The sequence below is a fragment of the Camarhynchus parvulus genome, chromosome 20, assembly GCF_901933205.1.
Source record: "Camarhynchus parvulus chromosome 20, STF_HiC, whole genome shotgun sequence".
Taxonomy (NCBI): domain Eukaryota; kingdom Metazoa; phylum Chordata; class Aves; order Passeriformes; family Thraupidae; genus Camarhynchus; species Camarhynchus parvulus.
Window position 1 is genome coordinate 6,301,170 of NC_044590.1, and position 18,888 is coordinate 6,320,057.

An 18,888-nucleotide genomic window follows, 5' to 3' on the forward strand; every position below is an offset into this window, starting at 1 on the left:
AACTTCTCATGAAAAACTTGTGAAAACAGACATGGAACTGCTCAGCCTCAGGCAGAGTCTTCAGCAGGGCAAGTCTGGAGCTTTGGAGCAGGGCCCCCCACAGCTTTGCTCTTTCTGCATTTGGGGTTTCTCCCACCTGCTGAATTGTCCCCAGACCTGGGGGCCAGAGGCGTTTGGAGCAGGGGAAAGGCTTTGTGGCTGCTATGGCTGTGGGCATGGGGAGAGGGATTTCAGCTGAATTCTCACCCAAAACAAACAACGCCCCTCTGACCTGCAGCTCAGTAAAGGGTAACCCAGCGTGTCCCCAGCTCAGCTCTTCCCACGACATAAAACCATAAACCACAGAACATCCAGAGCTGGAAGGGACCCACAGGGATCAGAGATGAGCTCCTGGCCTTGCAGAGAACAACACCAAGAACCCCACCATGTGCCTGAGGGTGTTCTCCACCCAAACCTCAGTGAAAGTGTAAATTCTGCTCCTTATTTTTGATGTCAGAAATTGTAATTGATGGAGGGACGAGTGTTGTTGGCTGAGGGAGAGGAAGGGAGATCTGGTTCTTGCAAAGCCAGATCCCTGCCCAGGTTTACCAAGAGCCAAGGAGCTGCTTGAGGCAGAGCTCAGTCCCCAGCTCATCCATTCCTCAGCCTTTTCCAGCACTTGATTTCAGCCAACAGCAGCAGAGAGAATATTTGGTACATTAATAAATCCCATAATACTGAATAAAGCACTTTGGTTTATGGTTTTGCTGTAAGAACTCACCCCTGGATACTTAACTGAACTAGAGAAAAATAAGGATTTCCATTTTTTTTCTCACCAATTTACTTTTTCTTATTTAAGAAGAAAACCATCACTGCTAATAAAAAACCCTCTCCTGATATTTACCTGCTTGGGTAGGAATATTGATCTCTGCAGAGAGAAAGCATTTTCCTTATTGCACATCTCACTGTCTGATCCATCTTTCCTACAGGATATGGCCTTGGCTTTATTTTCAGAACAGCTCTGCAATTTATTGTTGTCCCAGGTCACAGCTAACCCCATAACTCCTGAGAATCGTGGGGAGAGGAGGTGGGAAGAGCTTTTTCTCATCCTTCAGCAGACTTCACCTCTAACAGCAGGCAGCTGCCTGCACTGCTGCCCTGCTACACATCACAGCTGCCCTTTGCAAGAGCCAGGGACCCAATTTTCACATCTTCTGTGCCTGTGTTAACTACAGACCAAGTTGTCTGTGTAACAAAAGATCCCACAGGGCTGAGACATTCCAAATCCACCCAGTGAACTCTTCTGGATTATCATCCAAACCACACGGGTTTTAATTTTCCTTTATTAAAGCACACAAGTAGCCACCTAAATGTCATTTACACTGCGGCAGTTGTAAAAATCACACCAACACAACCACTTCCAGAGGGAATTACAGAGCCAGCACTAAAGCCATCCAGCTGACCATGAGCCTGTAACTCCAGAGGCACAGTACAATAAAGTTTTGCTTTCAGGCGTTTGCTGCTCTTCTTATAACAAACTTCACTGAGCATTGAACAGAATGCCTAAACACATCCACTGCAAGGGCTGTGGAAATACCCAAAAGCTTGGTAAACACACATTTATTGAGTACTTGATTATGTAAGATTGTTGCAGCATAGTTATTATAACAAAATCCATATTTAAAAAATGCCAAACACTGGTATATTTTCTTTCAGAGGACATAAATCTATTTAAAAACCCAGCCAAGAACGACAAAGGGCGTGTGGCTGTTCCTTGGCCAGCCACTAATGAATGTTCTCCTACTCCCTAAAGGTAAGAACAGCCTGGCAGTCAGCTCCCAGCTTCAGCCCCAACCACTCCCAGACCCCATCAGACCACCCCACAGCTGAGGCCTGAGCAGACCCAAGGTCTCTCACTGCCCAGTGCTGTTACCACCCACAAACATCCCACCCAACCCCAGTTTTCCAAAGGCATGGATGCAGCTTGCCAGCAGCACAGTTCTCAAGGAGCTGCTCTTCACATGCCTGGGGTTTATATGGGATTTCCTGGTGAGGGCTCTGGGATTAACATCCACTACAAAGTGCTTAAAGTGCCCAGATTTCCTCCTCCCTCCAGATTGGTATGGGGAAGTGCTAATTGCAAAGTTTGCTCTGGTACACATCCAGATTCCCAATCAAATGTTAATCAGCATCAAAATCCTCCCAGCTTGAGCATTTTACAAGGGATCTGGGTCCTACACGTGGGACACTGGAATTGCATTTATATTTTAAGCCCAACCATGAGAGAAACACTCTACATAGAAATATAACATCCAATTCCTTTGTACAGCATATAGAAAGAACATGACAGCATTAAAATATTGGCAAATCAATACATTAAAAATACAGAATCTCATAGATCAGAGCACAAGAAATATATTCACATAGGAATCTGTACAGTCCAGGTGACACTGCTGGTTCTCATATTGGAATTGACCTCCCATCTCCAGGTGGAGGTTGGTGCTTTGCTCCCCCATCAGCACCACTGGCCACCACTGCCCAGATTTCCTGGGGCTGTTGTGCTACAGGGACAACCCCAGCCTGCTGCTCTCCCCAGCACAGAGGGCACTCAAGTGGTGAAACTCTTTGGGGAAGCTTTTGTTATCAAGTGAAATGACAGGACATTTCATTTTCCACAAAGCTCTGGCCTACTTTGGGAGAGGAAAAGCAATCCATGGTTGGCAGGAGGGGTGGTACCCAGGCAGCATTTCCCACGTGCTTTCAGCATTGTGGGTCTCATTTCAGTTAAAAACATAAAACAAACCACAGAACCCCAGGTTTTGTATGGTTTGTACCCCACTTATCCCATGTGGAGCGGGTGGGACTGTTTTAGGCTGCCTGCTCCCACCAGGAATGTCCATGTCTTCTGGAAGAGCTGCCATTCTGACTTCTCCAAAATGGCTTTTCCTATATATAAATACATGTGTCTATAGGCCACTTCATTCCTTCCTCCCCTCACCGAGGAAGATGCCCAAGGCATGCTTGGTAAGGTGAAGAAATCCTACCATGTATCTGCACCTATTCCACTACAGACATGTACATACAGACACATTCTGTCCATTATTACACTGGAAATACAGAGTTTAAAAAAAAAAAGTAGTAGCAGCATGTAAATGAGAAATTGTGTTCATTTCCTCAGTCTTTTTTCTTCTTCCTCTTCAGAGCTACACCATCAGCTCTGACAGTCTCCTCTCCCCACCCTGCTCCCCTCTGAGGGGGGTTTCACTGCAGATCCCATCTGCAGGAGCTGGCGCTGTCCTTCCAAGGCCATTCGAATTTCTCTTCCCGTCAGCTCCCTCCTCTCCCTCCCTGCATCCTTCCCTGCACGATGACTCATCCTGGAGATGATCTTGGGTTTTGTCTGATGGCTCCTGCCCACTTTGGCTGCAGCAAAGTCTGATTTCAGAGCAATGGCACAGGAGGAAAACCCGCACACGAGCGCCTGGTGAGCCAGGCGAGCTGTTAACATCTCCACCCAGGGAGGAAATAAACAATGCAAGAGTTCACATTCTGTCTGTCTCCCAGCAGCAGCAGCAGGAGTGTAAGCCCCAGGAGCGATGCCTATTTTAAACCCTTAATTCCCAAACTCTCAATAATGTTGCAAACCCCCAGGGTTTTGCAGGAATCAGTGGGCTGATTTCAAACACGTTCCTCAGTGCAGGATGCACTGGAAATTAAAAATGCATCAGATGGGCTCACTTTCTCTGCATGCTCTCGCAGTATCCGGTTTTCCCAATCCCCACAATTGTTTCCTTGGTTTCTCACCTCTCAGTTTTGGGGTCCTGCTAAAGGGCCGTTATCTGAGTCAGTTCTGATGTGGGGGTGGTCGGACTCTGCTGGGCGACAGCCACCATGGGGATTTCCATGCCTAGTCAGGCCGGATTGTTAGTCCCCTCCGAGTTCTTGCAGGCATAGGCCACATCCTTGGCGATGCTGCACATCCTGTTGGACATCTGGAGCTCGGTCCTGAAGGCAGTGGGGAAGCAGAACTTCTTGAAGCACGCCTTGAAGTTCTCATCCAGGAAGGCATAGAGCACGGGGTTCAGGCTGCTGTTGGCATACCCCAGAGCGGTGCAGAAGCAGGAGATGGCCAGCTCCAGCTCGCTCTCTGCCTTGGCTCCCAAGCACTGCACCAGCACAAAAATCTGGATGGGAGTCCAGCAAACGATGAAGACTGCCACCACCACCAGCACCATGCGGGTGATGCGCCGCAGGTTGCGGTCCTTCTCCTTGGAGCCCGAGAGGACGCGGACGTTCTTGAGCCGCCTGATCATGAGGCTGTAGCAAATGGTGATGATCAACACAGGGATCATAAAGGAGAAGAGAAAGACGCAGATGCCAAACACTGGGTCCCAGTAGTCGACGGGAGAAGGGAGCTTAATTAGACAATCAATCTCTGCAAGAGTGAAAAAATAAAATGGGAAGGAAGATCAGCAAACACAGATCAAGCAGAAAAGCATCTGCACATTCAGATTAGTTTGGTTAGTTAGGTTAATGGTTTGACCTGATGATCTTAGAGGGCTTTCCCAACCTAACATAACAATTCTATATTCAATGCTCAATTCCTCACATAATTCCATGTTTAACACTAGAAAAGCAGCAGCAGTGATACAGAGAGGCAGGGGCAGAGTTAAGATGATTTCACAGCACAGACCTCACCCCACAGATGAAACTGGCCCCTATCCCTGGGCTCTCATGTCCCTCCCGCTGGGTGCAGTTTTACTGACCATTGTTCTCGTTCTCTGCAGATCCCATCACCATGGCTGGGATGCCGAAGACAGAAGCCAGTGCCCAGATGCAAACATTGACCACCTTGGCCTTGTGGGGCGTGCGGATGTCCAGGGCTTTGATGGGGTGGCAGATGGCGATATAGCGGTCCACGCTCATCATGGTCAGCGTGAAGGTGCTGGTGAACATGTTGTAGTAGTCAATGGAGATGGCAATCTTGCACAGGACATTGCCAAAGGGCCAGAAGCCCAGGAATGTGTCTGTTCCCTGGAAGGGCAAGGTCATCAGGCACAGGGTGTCAGCCAGGGCGAGGTTAAAGATGTAAATGTTGGTGGCTGTCTTCATCTTGGTGAATCTGAAAGGCAGGAATGAGCAATAGTCAGATTTCCCACTGACCATGATGGCTCAGATACTGAACTTTACTGAAGCAGATTCTGCTGATTTCAAAAGAAGATGCTGTATTTTCTTATGCAATGAGATTGGCCATCCTCACCTTTCAACCTCCCCCAGGTTTACCAACACACAGTTGAGCCCATCTCCTACAACACCACAAATGGTCCCTCCACAGTCAGTTCCATGGGCAGGACAATCATTCCCCCAGACTGCCAGTGAGCACCACGAAAGCCTGAGGCTATCAGATGGTGTTTCTTGAAAAATTACTTCAGTAAGGCCAACTTAGGGTTTCACTGCCTATGGCTTCATTGTTAGAAGTATTGGTGAGAGCTTTAGCCAGTAAATGAAAGGTGCAGGGGCAAGTTGATCATTCTTTTGATATGGGCTCATAGCCAGAGAGCATGGCTAACGTGAGCTGTCAAATCAGAGCAGGCAAAATGGCCAGCCCTGGCCAGCCAAAAAATGGTGTGGAGATAGGTTTGAATCAGAAATCAGAATATCATGGATCTTTCTAGATAAAGGAGTAAAGTCCCAAGTCAAACCCTAAAGATTTTTTTGTCATTTCAATATTACTTTTACCACACGAACTGCCTGCCCTGAAGGAAGAGTCACCTTGCTCTAATGGCAATCATCTCCTTTTCACACTTGGGAAATGATGCAGAGCCAGCTGTGATCACCTATCCGGGGGGACGTGCAGTGTCTGCAGAAATGGAAGCTCAACAGTGACTCTGTGACTGGATCTAACATTTCAGCTCCAGGATATTCCTCTCATGGGCAGAATAAGAGCTCAAATAGGTATAATTTTAAAACTGCAGATCATCCATCATTTACTCTACTAATGGCCTTAGCAGAAACACGGCCAAAAATGGCAGACAATGATGTTATTAACAGAGAGCAAGTTCATTTGAGGGTAACACTTCTACCCATAAACTGCTGCACTATTTTCAGCCTGATACGTGTTAAAATATTACAGGGTTGATTTGACTTAAAAAGCTCTTTTTGCCAATTTGATTCAGAACAGCAAACCCCCGACTTCCCTTCTCTGTTCTGTGCCCTCCCCTGAGCTTCTTCAGCTCTTGATAAATGGTTTAAATGCTTGGCAGAACATTACCACTGGTGGTCTGAACTCTGCTGGGACACGTGGTGACCTGCCCAGGTCTGCAAGGAAAGCAGACATGGGAACCACAATCCAGACTATAAAGTCTATTTCTTTACCTGCCTTGGAGCTCTAAGCTGGGCTTGTATCAGAAGTCTGAAAGCAGCTTCAGAAAGCAAAACCAAATTATCCTATTTTTGACCCTGAAAGCCAAGGGAAGCTTTCGGAGGTGAGGACTGATGGAGAAACATTGTTGGAAATACCTTGAGGTCCCCACACAAGCCTGAGTGAGGCTTTTCCTGGCCCAGAAATCAATCACAAGTTCTTAGAAAGCCAGCCCAGACAAACTTACATAACCAAAAGCAGTAGGAGGAAAATACTGGTGCCTTTCCTTTTGTGATGGGATGAATGAGCAAAAGCACTTTGCTTTTGCATAATAAATCCAACATAACCAGGCAGCTGCCAGGGCTTTAAGCTCTGGGATTTCCTAAGGAGAATTACAGCAGCCTCCAGTGCCCTGAACTCCAGAGGAGCATCTCAGGGTGGCCAAGTTTTCCTTTCCTGAATTCTTGCACTTGGCATTAATGTGGTAAAGCACAGGGGATGAGGTGGGTCTGTGAGTGGAGTCACTTTGCCCTCCAGGTCAGCAGGGGGGGATTAAAAAGAAGAAGTGAAATCACTGTTTTATCAGCTCTCACAAAAATAAGCATTGTCAGCTCAGGCTTTAGGAAATGATGCAGTCACCCAAGATTGTGGTGGCAAAGGTCTCCTGGGAGCTGCAGTTTCCCCGGAGCACCACAGACCTGGCTGGGCTGGCTCAAGCTTCCCAAAGGTCAAGTTTGTTGCAGTCCAGCCTTCCAGGAGGGCTGGAGCCAGAAGCAATTCATCATCATGCCTCTAACCCTTTTTACTGGCATTATAACTCAAGGGAATAACAGTTTTGAGCAACGGTGAGCAACTTTACTGCAAAACAGTAAAAATTAAAGGTTGTTCCTGTTTTAATTTTTGTCATTGACCAGTGGGAGAAACAAGCAACAATTCACCCACCTCCAAGCTCCACCCAGCATCCATGGGAGACAAAGCTGCCTCCTTGCACACTCCTGTGTCCCCAGCCCTGAACTCAGGGTGTGCAGAGAAAATCCTCAACTCCTTCCCACATCCCTCCAGCCCCATTGGCCCCACTCCTCCCAGCATGAATTCAGAGTCCAGGTACAATTGCTCTGCCTGGCCCTGCAAAACCCCTCAGTGCACAGATCCCTGTCCTCTGCCTCCTTCCTCACCACCTCTGGAGGTGATGGCAGAGCCACCTTCCCCCGACACACTGAGGTGGCTGCCCCAGCACCTCCTTCAGCACATCTTCCAACAGAATTTAAAGCTGATTCTGCACTCTTGAAAAGGGGTGAAATTAATTTGCACATAATTAATTACTTCGACACCACTTTCTCTACATGCTGAGAGCCAACAGCCATTGTCCCAACCAAGCAATGTTCCTAAACATTTCCAGAATGTTCAGTACACACAAAAATCAATCAATCACTTCTCTGTGGATTAACCTCTCTTTCTTTTCCTCCAAAACTGAGAGTGTTCTTTCTCTTAATCTGCACAAAAAAAATTAAACTCTCAGGCTTCAGGAGGCACCTCAGTGTCCTCCCCCACAGCACAAACCTGCTGCAGATAAACCTGTGGATTCCATGGAGGACATTAGCTCCCTGCTGGGCCACTTTCCTGCACTCTGCCACAGAGGTAATTTCCTAATGGAGCATCCCCCCACAGGGTGGAGCTGAGCTCTGCATCCAGCTCCCCCTCTGTCACAACAGTAATTGCTTTGCTCTGCTCTCCTGTTCCCCGGCATGAGGGAGAACACCTGCGTATCAGCTCAGCGCTTCTCTTCCCTCTCCTTTGTGCTACCTGGCCCCTCTGGCAAGGGGAATACGCGGGCTGGGAGAGGAGACAAGGGTTGGGTCGTTAAGGGCAGGCAGACACACCCTCGGGGCTTTAAGGACCTGCTGGTCACAAGAACAGATTCCGCCCCTGCCTGAGCCTCGGGGTGAGCTGCAGACCTGTTGTGTTTGCATCTTTCCCTTTTCCACCCTGCCTCAGCAAGGCTGCAGGGCAAGGGCTGGGGCTCAGGACCAGCTGGCTGCAGCAAACCCACAACCCAAAATGGAGCTGCAGACACCAGGGGCAAAGGGACCAGAGCAAAGCCTGCAGCCCTGAGAAACCCTGAGCATTGCTTCCAGGAGCTCTCTGCCTCTTGGAGCCTCCTGGTTTGATATGTGTAGCTCCAGCTGATTAGCATGCAGACAGTGATGTTCACCTTGAGCAGCTCCTCCATCCCCACCTCACACCCTGGCAGCAGTGCCACCCTTTGCCCCCGTGCCTGGACATGCTCCAGCAGAAGCAAAACAGAGCAGAAAAGGCTCAGAGAGGATTTTTACTGAGCTGCTCCCACCCTGTGATGGTGGAAATCAGCCCCAGTTCTCTCCCAGGCCTCAGGTTGTGTGGAGCTGATGTTTGATCTGGCACGTTCTGTCATGATTTGTGTCCCCTCAGTGTCCACCCACACCGTGCTCTCTGCATCCCTGAGCCCCCTCAGCCTGCAACTTCCGACCAGTGCAAGATGATTTATTCTTAATGCTTCAACAGGCCCTGAAAAAACCGCACAGAGTTGGAGAAGGACAAATTTAAATTAGCCTGGACTCTGAGGCCAGACGCTACAGCAAAGGCAGCCACCAACACAGCACCTAAAAGCCCATAAATTACCCAGCAAGACAGGGACTGACTAGCAGGGGCTAGTAAGGGAATCTGCAGCCAGCCAGGATGAGCACACACCCTGGGACAAATGATCTCCCTGTCCTTGAGTCTCACCTCTGTGTCTGGGGGACAGCTCTGAAAAACCAGCCCTGCCCTGCCCTGCCCTGCCCTGCCGGTGCTCTCTGGGGACCACTGTGGATGTGCTGCCATGCCAAGGGAGGAGCCCCTGTGGCTGCTGCTGCTGCAAAGGCTTCAGCAGCTCAGCCAGGGGCTCTCAGGGATGATCCCACATCCCTGAGCAGGTGCTTGGCCACCAGGAAGGGTGCTCTGGTCCAAGGAGGGCATTCACCAGCACCCACCCTGCAGCAGGACACTCTTATCCCTGCTCTTGGGCCAGATCTGCCTCTGCTGACACCCAGAATGCCTCTGGGCATCGCCCAGTCTCTGAAAAACTCAGGGAACCAAGTCCCATGTTAACCATCACAGAGTTCCTGCTGCACATGGGCAACTCCCTTGCACCCATCCCACCCCAGCCTGGTGAAACAAAGAGCCCTTCATGCAGGACCTGTGTTAGCAGGGGCCAGGTGTGGCTACTACGGGTCATGGAGCTGAGCCCAGCTCACCTGGGCTCATGGGGACCCAGAAATCAGGCAGCTGCAGACCTGTCCTCTGCAGCCATTATCCCAGCAGGGTCCCCTGCTGCTCACCTCACATCCTCACCCAGCTCCACTCACTCTCCAGGGCAAAGAGCCCTTGGTTTGGGTTTCATTTCTCCATAAATTGCAATAATTGATGTCTATTTATTTTGTTTTTCAAGGAAAGACTAAGAGGCAGGTCTGGAGACAGCAAAGGCCTCAGATGGCCCCACTCGTGTCTGCTGGGTCCCCCCTGCATGCAGCACTCACTTCATTTCAGCTCTGAGACACACAGCTGGTCCGGGCTTTTCCCTGAGAAAGCTTTCTATTAAGAAATCAGCATCTCTGAAATGTCATAATTAACTTAATTTCCCCAGTCTCATCACAGCCAGCTGCCCTCACCCCTGTTCTCAGGGACTGAGGCAGTTTTCAAGCAGAACAGCAGCTGGCACAGCATCCCCAGGCAGGCACCTCCCCATCCCATTTTTCCTCCTAAAGCTTCACCTGGAGGCAGCAGATGAAAATGTAGGGGCCTGACAGCCCTAAACTGCCCAAAACATTGCTTAAAATGCTCTGCAAGGTGTTCTGCCCTAGGAGAGCTGAGCATCCCCAGCATTTTGCCAGGCTCCCAACAGAGAGCTGCCCCAGAAATGAGGCAGCATTCCCAGGGAGGGTTGAACTGGAGGAATGGAGTGCTCCAGATCCCCACTGCTGAGCATCACAGCAGCATGGTGGAGTAGGGACAATGAGCTGCACCTTGTCCCTTCTCTGGGTCACCAGTGGCTGGCAGAGATTTGGGGCCTCTGTCACACCTGGGTCAGCTCCACCCCAGGGCCAAAAACACAAAAATACACCCTCCTTCCCCTTTGCTTCCCTTCCTAAATACAAAGATCTTTGGCAAGCAGCCTTGCAGACTTCAGTTAATAGCTAGGAGGGATCTCAGCAGCCTGGTTTTCCCCAAACCCTCTGTTCAGCTCCTTGTTTCGTGTTCATTAAGAAGCAGAACAGGAAATATATGCAGAAGAGAGCAAACAGCAGAAGGAGGAGGGAGGGGAGGCCTCGTCTCTGCTGGCAAGGAGCTCCAGGATGAGCCAGCAGAACAAAGGCACAGACAAGGCAGGTTCCCACAACAGGCCCTTCACTGCCCAGGAAATCCTGCTCCTGACAAGAGCCCTTCTCCATCTTACCCAATTAGTGCTGCTCAGCACTGGAAGGGACTGACAGTCACATGATGACTGTCTCTATAAATTAATAGCTCCAAATGTTAAATCATTCCAAATACAATAGAGATGTAGGCTGGCTTCTACATCAGAGGGGGAAACCTTGAATTTGTACTTCTGTGTGAAATACCGGGAGATTTAAAACTTTTCCCTTGGTGCTGCAGAAAACTCATTCAGGAGGAACAAAAAAATGAGTTTTCCTGATGCCTTCAATTTCCGTGAGTGCTGGTATTAGAGTCTTTTTATTTCCCAGCTCCCACAAAAATGGGAAACAATTACTGTCTGTAACACTACCAGTCTTTTTCTGGAAGGTAGCACACCATTTTCCTATGGGCTGTGTAATATGTTGAAGCCTGGTTATCATTGCCAAAGCACAGAAAGAAAAAAAAAGCTTATTGGGGTATACATTACCTACAGTGAAAAGAGTGCAGCACAGAGAGTTTGCTGATCATTTTTCCATTAATTTATCATTAAGAGCCCCTGAACCCTGTGTTGACTTAACAGCAACCAACTTCCAACCTACTGAAAACCTGCATGAAACATCAAAGCTCTAATCTGAGGGGAAAAGTGTACATTTGAGAAGCTCATCAGCATCCTCCTTGTACAGCCACAATTTGGCAGCTCTTCACCAATCTGTGCATGTGGCCAGGGTCAAGAGTTTGATATTGAGTCCAATTCATCCTCACAACTGCTGCTGACCTGGACAGGCAGGGCAAGGAGAGAGGAATCCTGGGCAGAGATCACCACAAGCTGTACTCATCAACTCAAGGGTCATTGCCTTGGCTCTAACTCAGTGTTGGTCTCAGCTCAGTGCTGGGCTCCCAGGGAACATGGGTGGGGAACAGCAGCTCCTGCACGTGCTCTAGCTCAGTTATAACCTCCCCAGCACACACTTTCCATTTCTGAATAAAGGGAAATAGAGAAATGGAAAAACCTGAGGGAGGTTGGGCTGGCACCTGTCTTCAGTTTTCAGTTGCTTAAAAACTGTAAAATGAGAGGACACACACAAAAAGAGTTACATTCCATGGAAATTCTAGTGCTAAATCCCTGAGTGCCATTTTTCCAACTGGAAGGTAACAAAGTCAAAAAGGAGTGGAACAGAAGCCAGTATTTTCATGGTTAGCCATGGCACAGGACCCCAGTTTGGGACACTCATGTTACTGGTGGTGCTCCAGCCCCAGCCCTGGGCAGGGCCAGCAGGATCCTGCTGTGCACATCCCACCAGAGCTTTGCAGACAGGGAGGAGATTTCTGCCAAGGCTTCTCCTTACACACATCAAAGCTTATGCACAGGGTAAGAACTCCCTTCCTCTGCTGCACATCACCATCATCACCATCATCAGACAAGGGCCTCCAGCTCCAGAGCCTCACTACTCACACACACTCACACACACCCACAAACTACTCCAACAATTGCTACTACACTGAGCAGGAACATGAGCTGTCCAGACATGGCACCAGTGTGCTGCAAACCTCCTCTGTGCATCTGCAGACTCCCTGGGGCTAATGGGATCCCCTCTCTGTGCCGTAAACTCCTCAGCTAAAGAGCACAGACAGGCAGCCTGATGAACATCAGTCACGTCACTGTGCCCTTGGAGCAGAGATCCAGCCACTCTTCAGCAAGCTCTGGTACCAAAGACCTGATTTTACAGCATCTCCCCCAGCCAAGTTGTAGTTATTCAGGGGAAGGATGCTCTGGAAGCAGTTGGGCTCCTGGTAGGAGCAAGACAATCTCATCAGTGTCTGAATACCTGTTAAATACTTTCCTCTTCTGCTGGAGGATTCAGCCTGTCTTTTCTGTGCTGGCAGCATCCACCTGCACCAGGAATCTGCTCCAAGATGTGGATAAAATGGAAGCTCCCTCCTTAACATGCAGGGTGCAGAGATCAGAGGGGGGATGCTGGCTTTAACATAATCCCAGCCCCAAGAGCTGCACAAACTTATTCTGTACTTACAGGGTGAACAAGGTTTCTGATTCCCAGAACCAGAAGGGCTTGAACCACGGCAGAAGGAGACAGGGACACTCAAAATGCCAACAATGGGCAGGGAGGATGGAGTCGTGCATGCTCTGTGCTGTCCCTCTGCAAAGGTCCCCCCCACCCTCCTGAGCTCAGCACAAGGAGCCAGACAAGTTGCCCTCAACTCTGCAGCATCCTCTCACATCTTATTCAAGTCTGCAGGCTCCAAAGGGTTGGAAGACTTACATTTGGGGTTTTTTTTCTTCTGTAAAAGTAAAAAGAAGCTTCCCAGCAGGCTCTTTCCTTTGCAACAAGGTTCAGCTTTGGAAGGAGCCAGCTCCCAGATGGAGCAGCACCTGCAAACACAGCTGGGGTGCCGGACACTGCACAGGAAGGAGAGGTCCCATTAAGGAGCCAGCACACCCTGGCAGTGGAATGCTCCCAGCACATTGCCCTCCCCAGGGACATACAGATCCCTAAAAAGAAAAAAAAAAGCAAAAAAAGACCCATTTTTTTGAGCAGATCTGCTCACTCTGTTCCATTCTCTGGGTTAAACTTTAGGAGGCACCAGAGGGCAGCTGAAAACTGGCAGAAACCTTCATCACAGCCTAGGAAGGGGGTGGGGGGAAAAACAACAAATAAAACCAAAACAATAAAACAAATGCCACATCGCTACCTCTAAAGCACGTCTGTAACCCCAGGGAAGCTCCTGGCTGCCTCACCCGCAGCAGGGATCGAGGGAGGGAAGGTCTGCCCCGCTCCCAGTTTCCCGGGAGCCTCCCCGGTGTCCTACCTGACGATCACATACATGACGGAGCAGTTGCCCACCAGCCCCACGATGCACACGATGGAGTAGACGACCACGATGGTGATCTTGATGCTGAGCGGCAGGAAACCGTCCCCGGTGCTGTTGTTGAACCAGTTGCTGGGCAGAAAGCTCAGGTTGAGCATGGAGGAGTCGTTCAGCAGCTTCCTCAGGTCGGGGTCTTCAAAAATACGGGCAGGGAAGAGCGGGTCCATCCTGAAGCAGCAGCCTGCGCCAAGGACCTGGGGCAGCGAGAGGCAGCTTTAAAATCTGCTGATCAAACGGGGGGCAGGGGATTGTAGCGAGGCAAGTGCACGAGAAACGCTGGGGCAGGGTGATTTATTACCAGGGAGAAGGATGATTTACGGCCACGGAACGCAGCCCCCCTCCCCGGAGCATTTTAATAGGATGCAACCCCGCGAGCCTGGCGCACCCCGAGCTCGCAGGGATCACGCATTTCTGCACACCGCCGGCGCAGGGCAGTGCGGGCTGCACGCATCATCCATCCCTCCTTCTCCATGTCCCCACCTGCCTCTGCCGTCCCCGCGGGTCGGTGAGTCCCCCACTCTCGGCTTGGTGCCCCCAGACCTTCCACTGCCGCCCGAGAAGGCAGCGGGGCTCCGGCACGACCCCAGCGGTTCGTACACCCAAAAACAGCAAGGAAAAGCCCGAAGTTGGCAATAAAGCCCTGCTGGCTGCTCACCTGCCGCAGGTCCCCTCTAGCGCAGCTCCCGAGCTGACTCCGCTGCCCGCGGCCGCATCCAGCACCCCGGGCCGGGGGATGGGGAGACGGACAGACGGACAGAGCCGGGGGCTCCGCAGGTGGAGGAGGGGAAAGGGCTGCTCTCCAGGCAGGGCTGCTGCCAGCGCAGGGGGCTGCACCCCGGAGCCCACGTTTTTAAGGAAAAGGGAGGGATGAGGGAGAGGGAGGGAGGGAGGACGGAGGGCGGCTGGGCAGAGCCAGGCTGCCGGGCTGCTCCCACTGCGTAAGAGAAAAGCGGGAGGGGGAAGGAGGAAAAGAGGGAGGGGGGAATGATAAATAACCAAACGCGGCAAAGGGAAGGAGAGCCCACACCTGCGAGAGACACGGGCAGCGTCCTCCCCCCGCCCCGGGGAGATGCGGTGGCCTCCCCATCCCACCCCCAGCATCCCCAAAGCCCCCTGGCACAACCCCCGACCCCCAGCCTACCTGGGGTGGGCTCCCAGCAGGAGATGCTGGGGAGAAGGGAAGGATCGGGCAAGGCTGCTGGGGAGCTCGGGATTCGGGAAGCAGATTCCTCCCTCCCCTGCAATTGTGCAACCTGAGCGCTGTTCTAGCGCAGGAGCAGCGGAATGGGGAATCTGACCTAGAAACTGGCAAAAAAAATTCAAGGAGGAATGAGAACTACGAGGAGAAAATTGTTATTATTTAGTATTCTTCCAGCAGCATTAACTAAAGGTGATTTTGGTAACCCAAACCATCCTGCACTTCTCATCTGAGTTGGGTATTTCAGAAGCTGCAGTGGTAAATTCCTCACCTCCAGGTGGGGTGATCCACACAGAGCCCACAGGTACCTGCAGTTCCCAGCCTGGCTGTGGGACACTGGCCCTGATAAACTCATTTCCCAGGAGCTGCAGAGTCCCCCAGGCGGGCCGGGGTGCACAGAGGACTTTGGGACTCACTCTCAAAGTGGTTTGACTGCTGAATACCAGAGCCCCCTGCTCTGGTGCCTCTGGCCATCTGCAGCGTTTCCCCAAAGAAGCCATTTCCCAGCATTTTGGGGAAATTTCTCAGTGTTGGGGACACAAGCAGATCAGAGCAAATTCAGGGCACTCTTGCTTAAGAAGTGGAGAAAAAGAACATGAGCTCTTGGGCACCAAATGTTTTTTCTCTTCCCAACCCACAGCCAGCCCAACACAGAGCTGCTGGGCCCCAGCCAGCAGCAGGGCTACCCCTTTGTGCTCCAGCTCTCCTTTAATGCACATTTGGGGATATTCAGCACAAAAGCTGCACCTTCTTCACCAGGAACACAATGCTAAGGTGTGGTGCTGCATGGCAATTTTATTGAAAGCTTCAACAAGAGATCTCAGCTTTAACAGGGACGAGGGAAAAAAGCATGACCCAGAGTTCCAGCCCTCCTGCAGAACAGAACAGTCTCACTGCTTCAAAAAGTGGGGTTTTGTCAGCCCATTAATGAGAGTGTGAAATAAATATTAGACCAGACATTACCTTAATTGTCAGTGGATTGATTTCCAAAGGCTGAAGCAAGGACAGCAGTAAATCAGCGCAAGAGCTCCCAGCTGGACAGCCCAGGAGCTGACGGGAAGAGTGTTTGCAAATTCAGAATTCAGCTCTGCTCCTCTCTGCTGGCTCTCACCCCAACAAGTGCTCTCAGCCCTTCCCGCTCTCCTTTATGTTCATGCAGAGCAGCAAATACAGCAGGTTCACTTATTTATCTTGTGGTTTTCTTTCTGGCCTGAGAGATGTGTTCCAAAAAGGCTGCTGGAAAGGGGATTTTGAACTACTGACAGCCAAGATATGTGTCTGGGACAAATATCCTTAAAAATTCCCCTCATCCAACCCTCTAGTTGTTCCTCAGTGTTCATCCCTGCCCTCTTTGCATGGGAAGAAAAGCCCAGGATGGTCATGCTGCACCTCTAGTCCCAATCATGCTGCTTCACATGATTTCACTCCAATTATAATTCAATAATGGTGAGATCTGTCCTTCCAGAATATCTCATGGGATCCTAACACATGCTCTGCTCAGGGTCCCTGGGGTGAGAGGAGGACAATCACCTCGAGAGCATCATTGCCACATTTCTTCTTCACCAGAAGCCTCCTGTCCACTGGGGTCTGTGCACCAAGCCTGGGAATGAAGACAGCCTGCATTTTGTCAACATTACCCAAAAAGGATTTATCCCAGGCTATTTCTTTGAAAAACAGATTAGCTCTTCCGCTTGAAGGTTTCTCAGCAGACAGCAAGGTAACAAAAGCCAAGAAAGGGACAAGACAAAAAACCACCCTTCTTCCAGGGGATGCCCAGAGAGCTTCTGGGGAGGCAGCAGCTCTCACACACCATCAGGAGATGCTGAATCTACAACAGAGAGTCCAGAGCATCAACATGCAAGTGAAAACACCTTCCAGCAGAGCAGATTGCTCCAAGCCCCATCCGACCTGGCACTGAACACTTCCAGGGATGGGGCAGCCACACACACCTTTACCATTTCTACCTCCAAACTCCTGGAGCATCAGCACAGTCTGCATCAGTTGTGGATGAAAAATCCTTAATTGTTTCAAGATAATCCAGTTCAAGTGTCAGTAATTGCATCTTCTGCCATTTCAACCAGTTTAACTTTACAGACATTGTTCCCAAATGTGGAGAACCTTTGCTGATTCTGCAGAAAACACCTCTCAGCCACCTGCATCTCATAATAGCAATAGCCCACAGGGATTTTTTTTTTCTTTGCCTTTCCTTTCAGGGGGTGAAGATGTCTGCATGTCAGAGCTGTTTTGTCACCTTTAGCATGGTTTGTCAATCTGTTTAATCAAGGCCATCATGAGCAGAGAATTAATTTTTCAAGATGTAAAATCATTTTTTCATGCAGGGAATGAGCACCTGGGCTGGAGAGGAGTGGAAGAAAGGCTGGGGGCATGTGGAGTGAGCTGGAAAGCAAAGGTTCAAAAATGCAACTGTCATTCCTGGGATGATGGGCACCTGATTAATGGCTTGCCAAAGGCTAATTAGCTAAATTTGGACCACAGCCACTGGTAATGGGTGATATTAGAACATTAATGATGACAAAAATTTAGCAATGATGTATCCCTTCCTAAGGCAGGGGAGTTACAACTGGATGATCTTTATGGATTTATGGTCAACAGAGCAGCAGGGAAACAAGAAAAAAAAATAAATCAAAAGAGATAAAAATATGAAAACATCTTTTCTTGAACCCTAAACTCCACTTTTCCAGAGCAGCCTTTACAAGGGGATTCAGTGGTACTTCACTGAGACAGTGGTGATAAATTCTCTTCCTTGCATGGTGCTATAAATCATGAAACAACACAAGACAAGAAAGATTCCACAACTGGATTATCTGCCCTCCACGGCCAGCAGACTCATTCAAAGAATGAGAAATAACATCTATTAAAAAGAAGAGGACATTGGCTTCTTCAATATTTCCAGTAATACATATTCATTGTAGCTTTTGTACTTCCTCAAGTCAGACTCATTTCAGAGATGACAGAAACCTCTGCAGACTCTTCCCTGCATTGCTGAGCATCAGAATGAAGAGAAAACCAGAAAAACTGTTCCCAAGGAGCAGTGATGGGCCTGGGGACAAACACACTGTGGGAAAGGAATCCCACTGACAGCAGCGTGTGTTGGGATGTTGCCTAAATCCCAGTCCCAGCAAGGGGAATGGGTCAGTGGGATGTCACAGGCCATGTCCTGCCTTGCTCACAGTCCCCATCTCCCTTCCATGATCATTGAACTCCTCAGCAGGAGCAGATCTGGGAGAAGATCTCAGGATGCAAATGGCAGGGTGATGGTCCAGCTCCTATCAGAGTTGGCTGATCCCAGTGCATCCCATAAACTCTCAGACCCGGTCACAAATACAGGCTGAGACATTCCCACACAGATTTTAGGTCCAGCCCAGCAGAGAAAGGCAGCTGAGCTCATCCATCCCCACATTCCTGAGGGGCAGCTTCACCTGCCCAGTGTTGGCACTTCTGTACCCTGACAACCCACCTGAATGCTGGCTGGGGACCTCCCTGCCAATTCCTGAGCCTGCAAGGAACTGATTTATAGGAACAGGCGTATTATACAATAAAACAATTTCCTGAAGGATCAGCTGGTTCCCAGGGCCACCAGGCTGACAAAGCTGGAGTCAATGGGCTCCTCTTTCTAAAACAGCAGGACAGCAGAACAAGTGTGATTCATGCCCATTTCAAGCACAAATACTGAGGAAATCTCTCCATTTCTCTTCTACCCATCTACAGGGTCCAAGGTAAGGAGAATAACCAGGATTAGTGCCAGAAGGCACCTGCATTTTAAGAAAACTCTGTGTGCTGCTTGGCGTGATCCTCATTACTTACAACTAATTAGAGCAGACCTTGCTTTCACCAAAAATTAATTTAAAGCAAAATCCCCCCAGCTCCAGCAGGAGAAAGAACACACAGTGGTACCAACTTCACTGATATTTTATTGTCTGCCATCACTATTTGCAATTTTCAAGGGACTGATCATTTCAGGTGACTGCAGATGAGGCCATAAATCTTCACTGCAGCATTAAATTGTGTTTTACTG

The 18,888-nt window shown here is 49.7% G+C and overlaps 1 protein-coding gene across 1 annotated transcript; it reads right to left on the minus strand.

Moving 5' to 3' along the window:
- Positions 1-3,292: 3,292 nt before the first annotated feature.
- OPRL1 (opioid related nociceptin receptor 1) lies at positions 3,293-14,581 on the minus strand. Its single transcript, XM_030963131.1, has 4 exons — positions 14,310-14,581; positions 13,595-13,848; positions 4,746-5,101; positions 3,293-4,414 (listed from the first exon to the last, which is right to left on the minus strand). Exons 2-4 carry the CDS (start codon positions 13,819-13,821, stop codon positions 3,891-3,893), a joined length of 1,107 nt encoding a protein of 368 aa, XP_030818991.1. The 5' UTR covers positions 13,822-13,848; positions 14,310-14,581; the 3' UTR covers positions 3,293-3,890.
- Positions 14,582-18,888: the final 4,307 nt, after the last annotated feature.

Coding starts and splice junctions, on each gene's coding strand:
- OPRL1 (XM_030963131.1), bottom strand. CDS start 13,821: ATGGACCCGCTCTTCCCTGCCCGTATTTTTGAAGACCCCGACCTGAGG. Junction 5,102..13,594: donor GTCATGTATGTGATCGTCAG/GTAGGACACCGG, acceptor CCTGCCTTTCAG/ATTCACCAAGATGAAGACAG. Junction 4,415..4,745: donor TGCAGAGAACGAGAACAATG/GTCAGTAAAACT, acceptor TCACTCTTGCAG/AGATTGATTGTCTAATTAAG.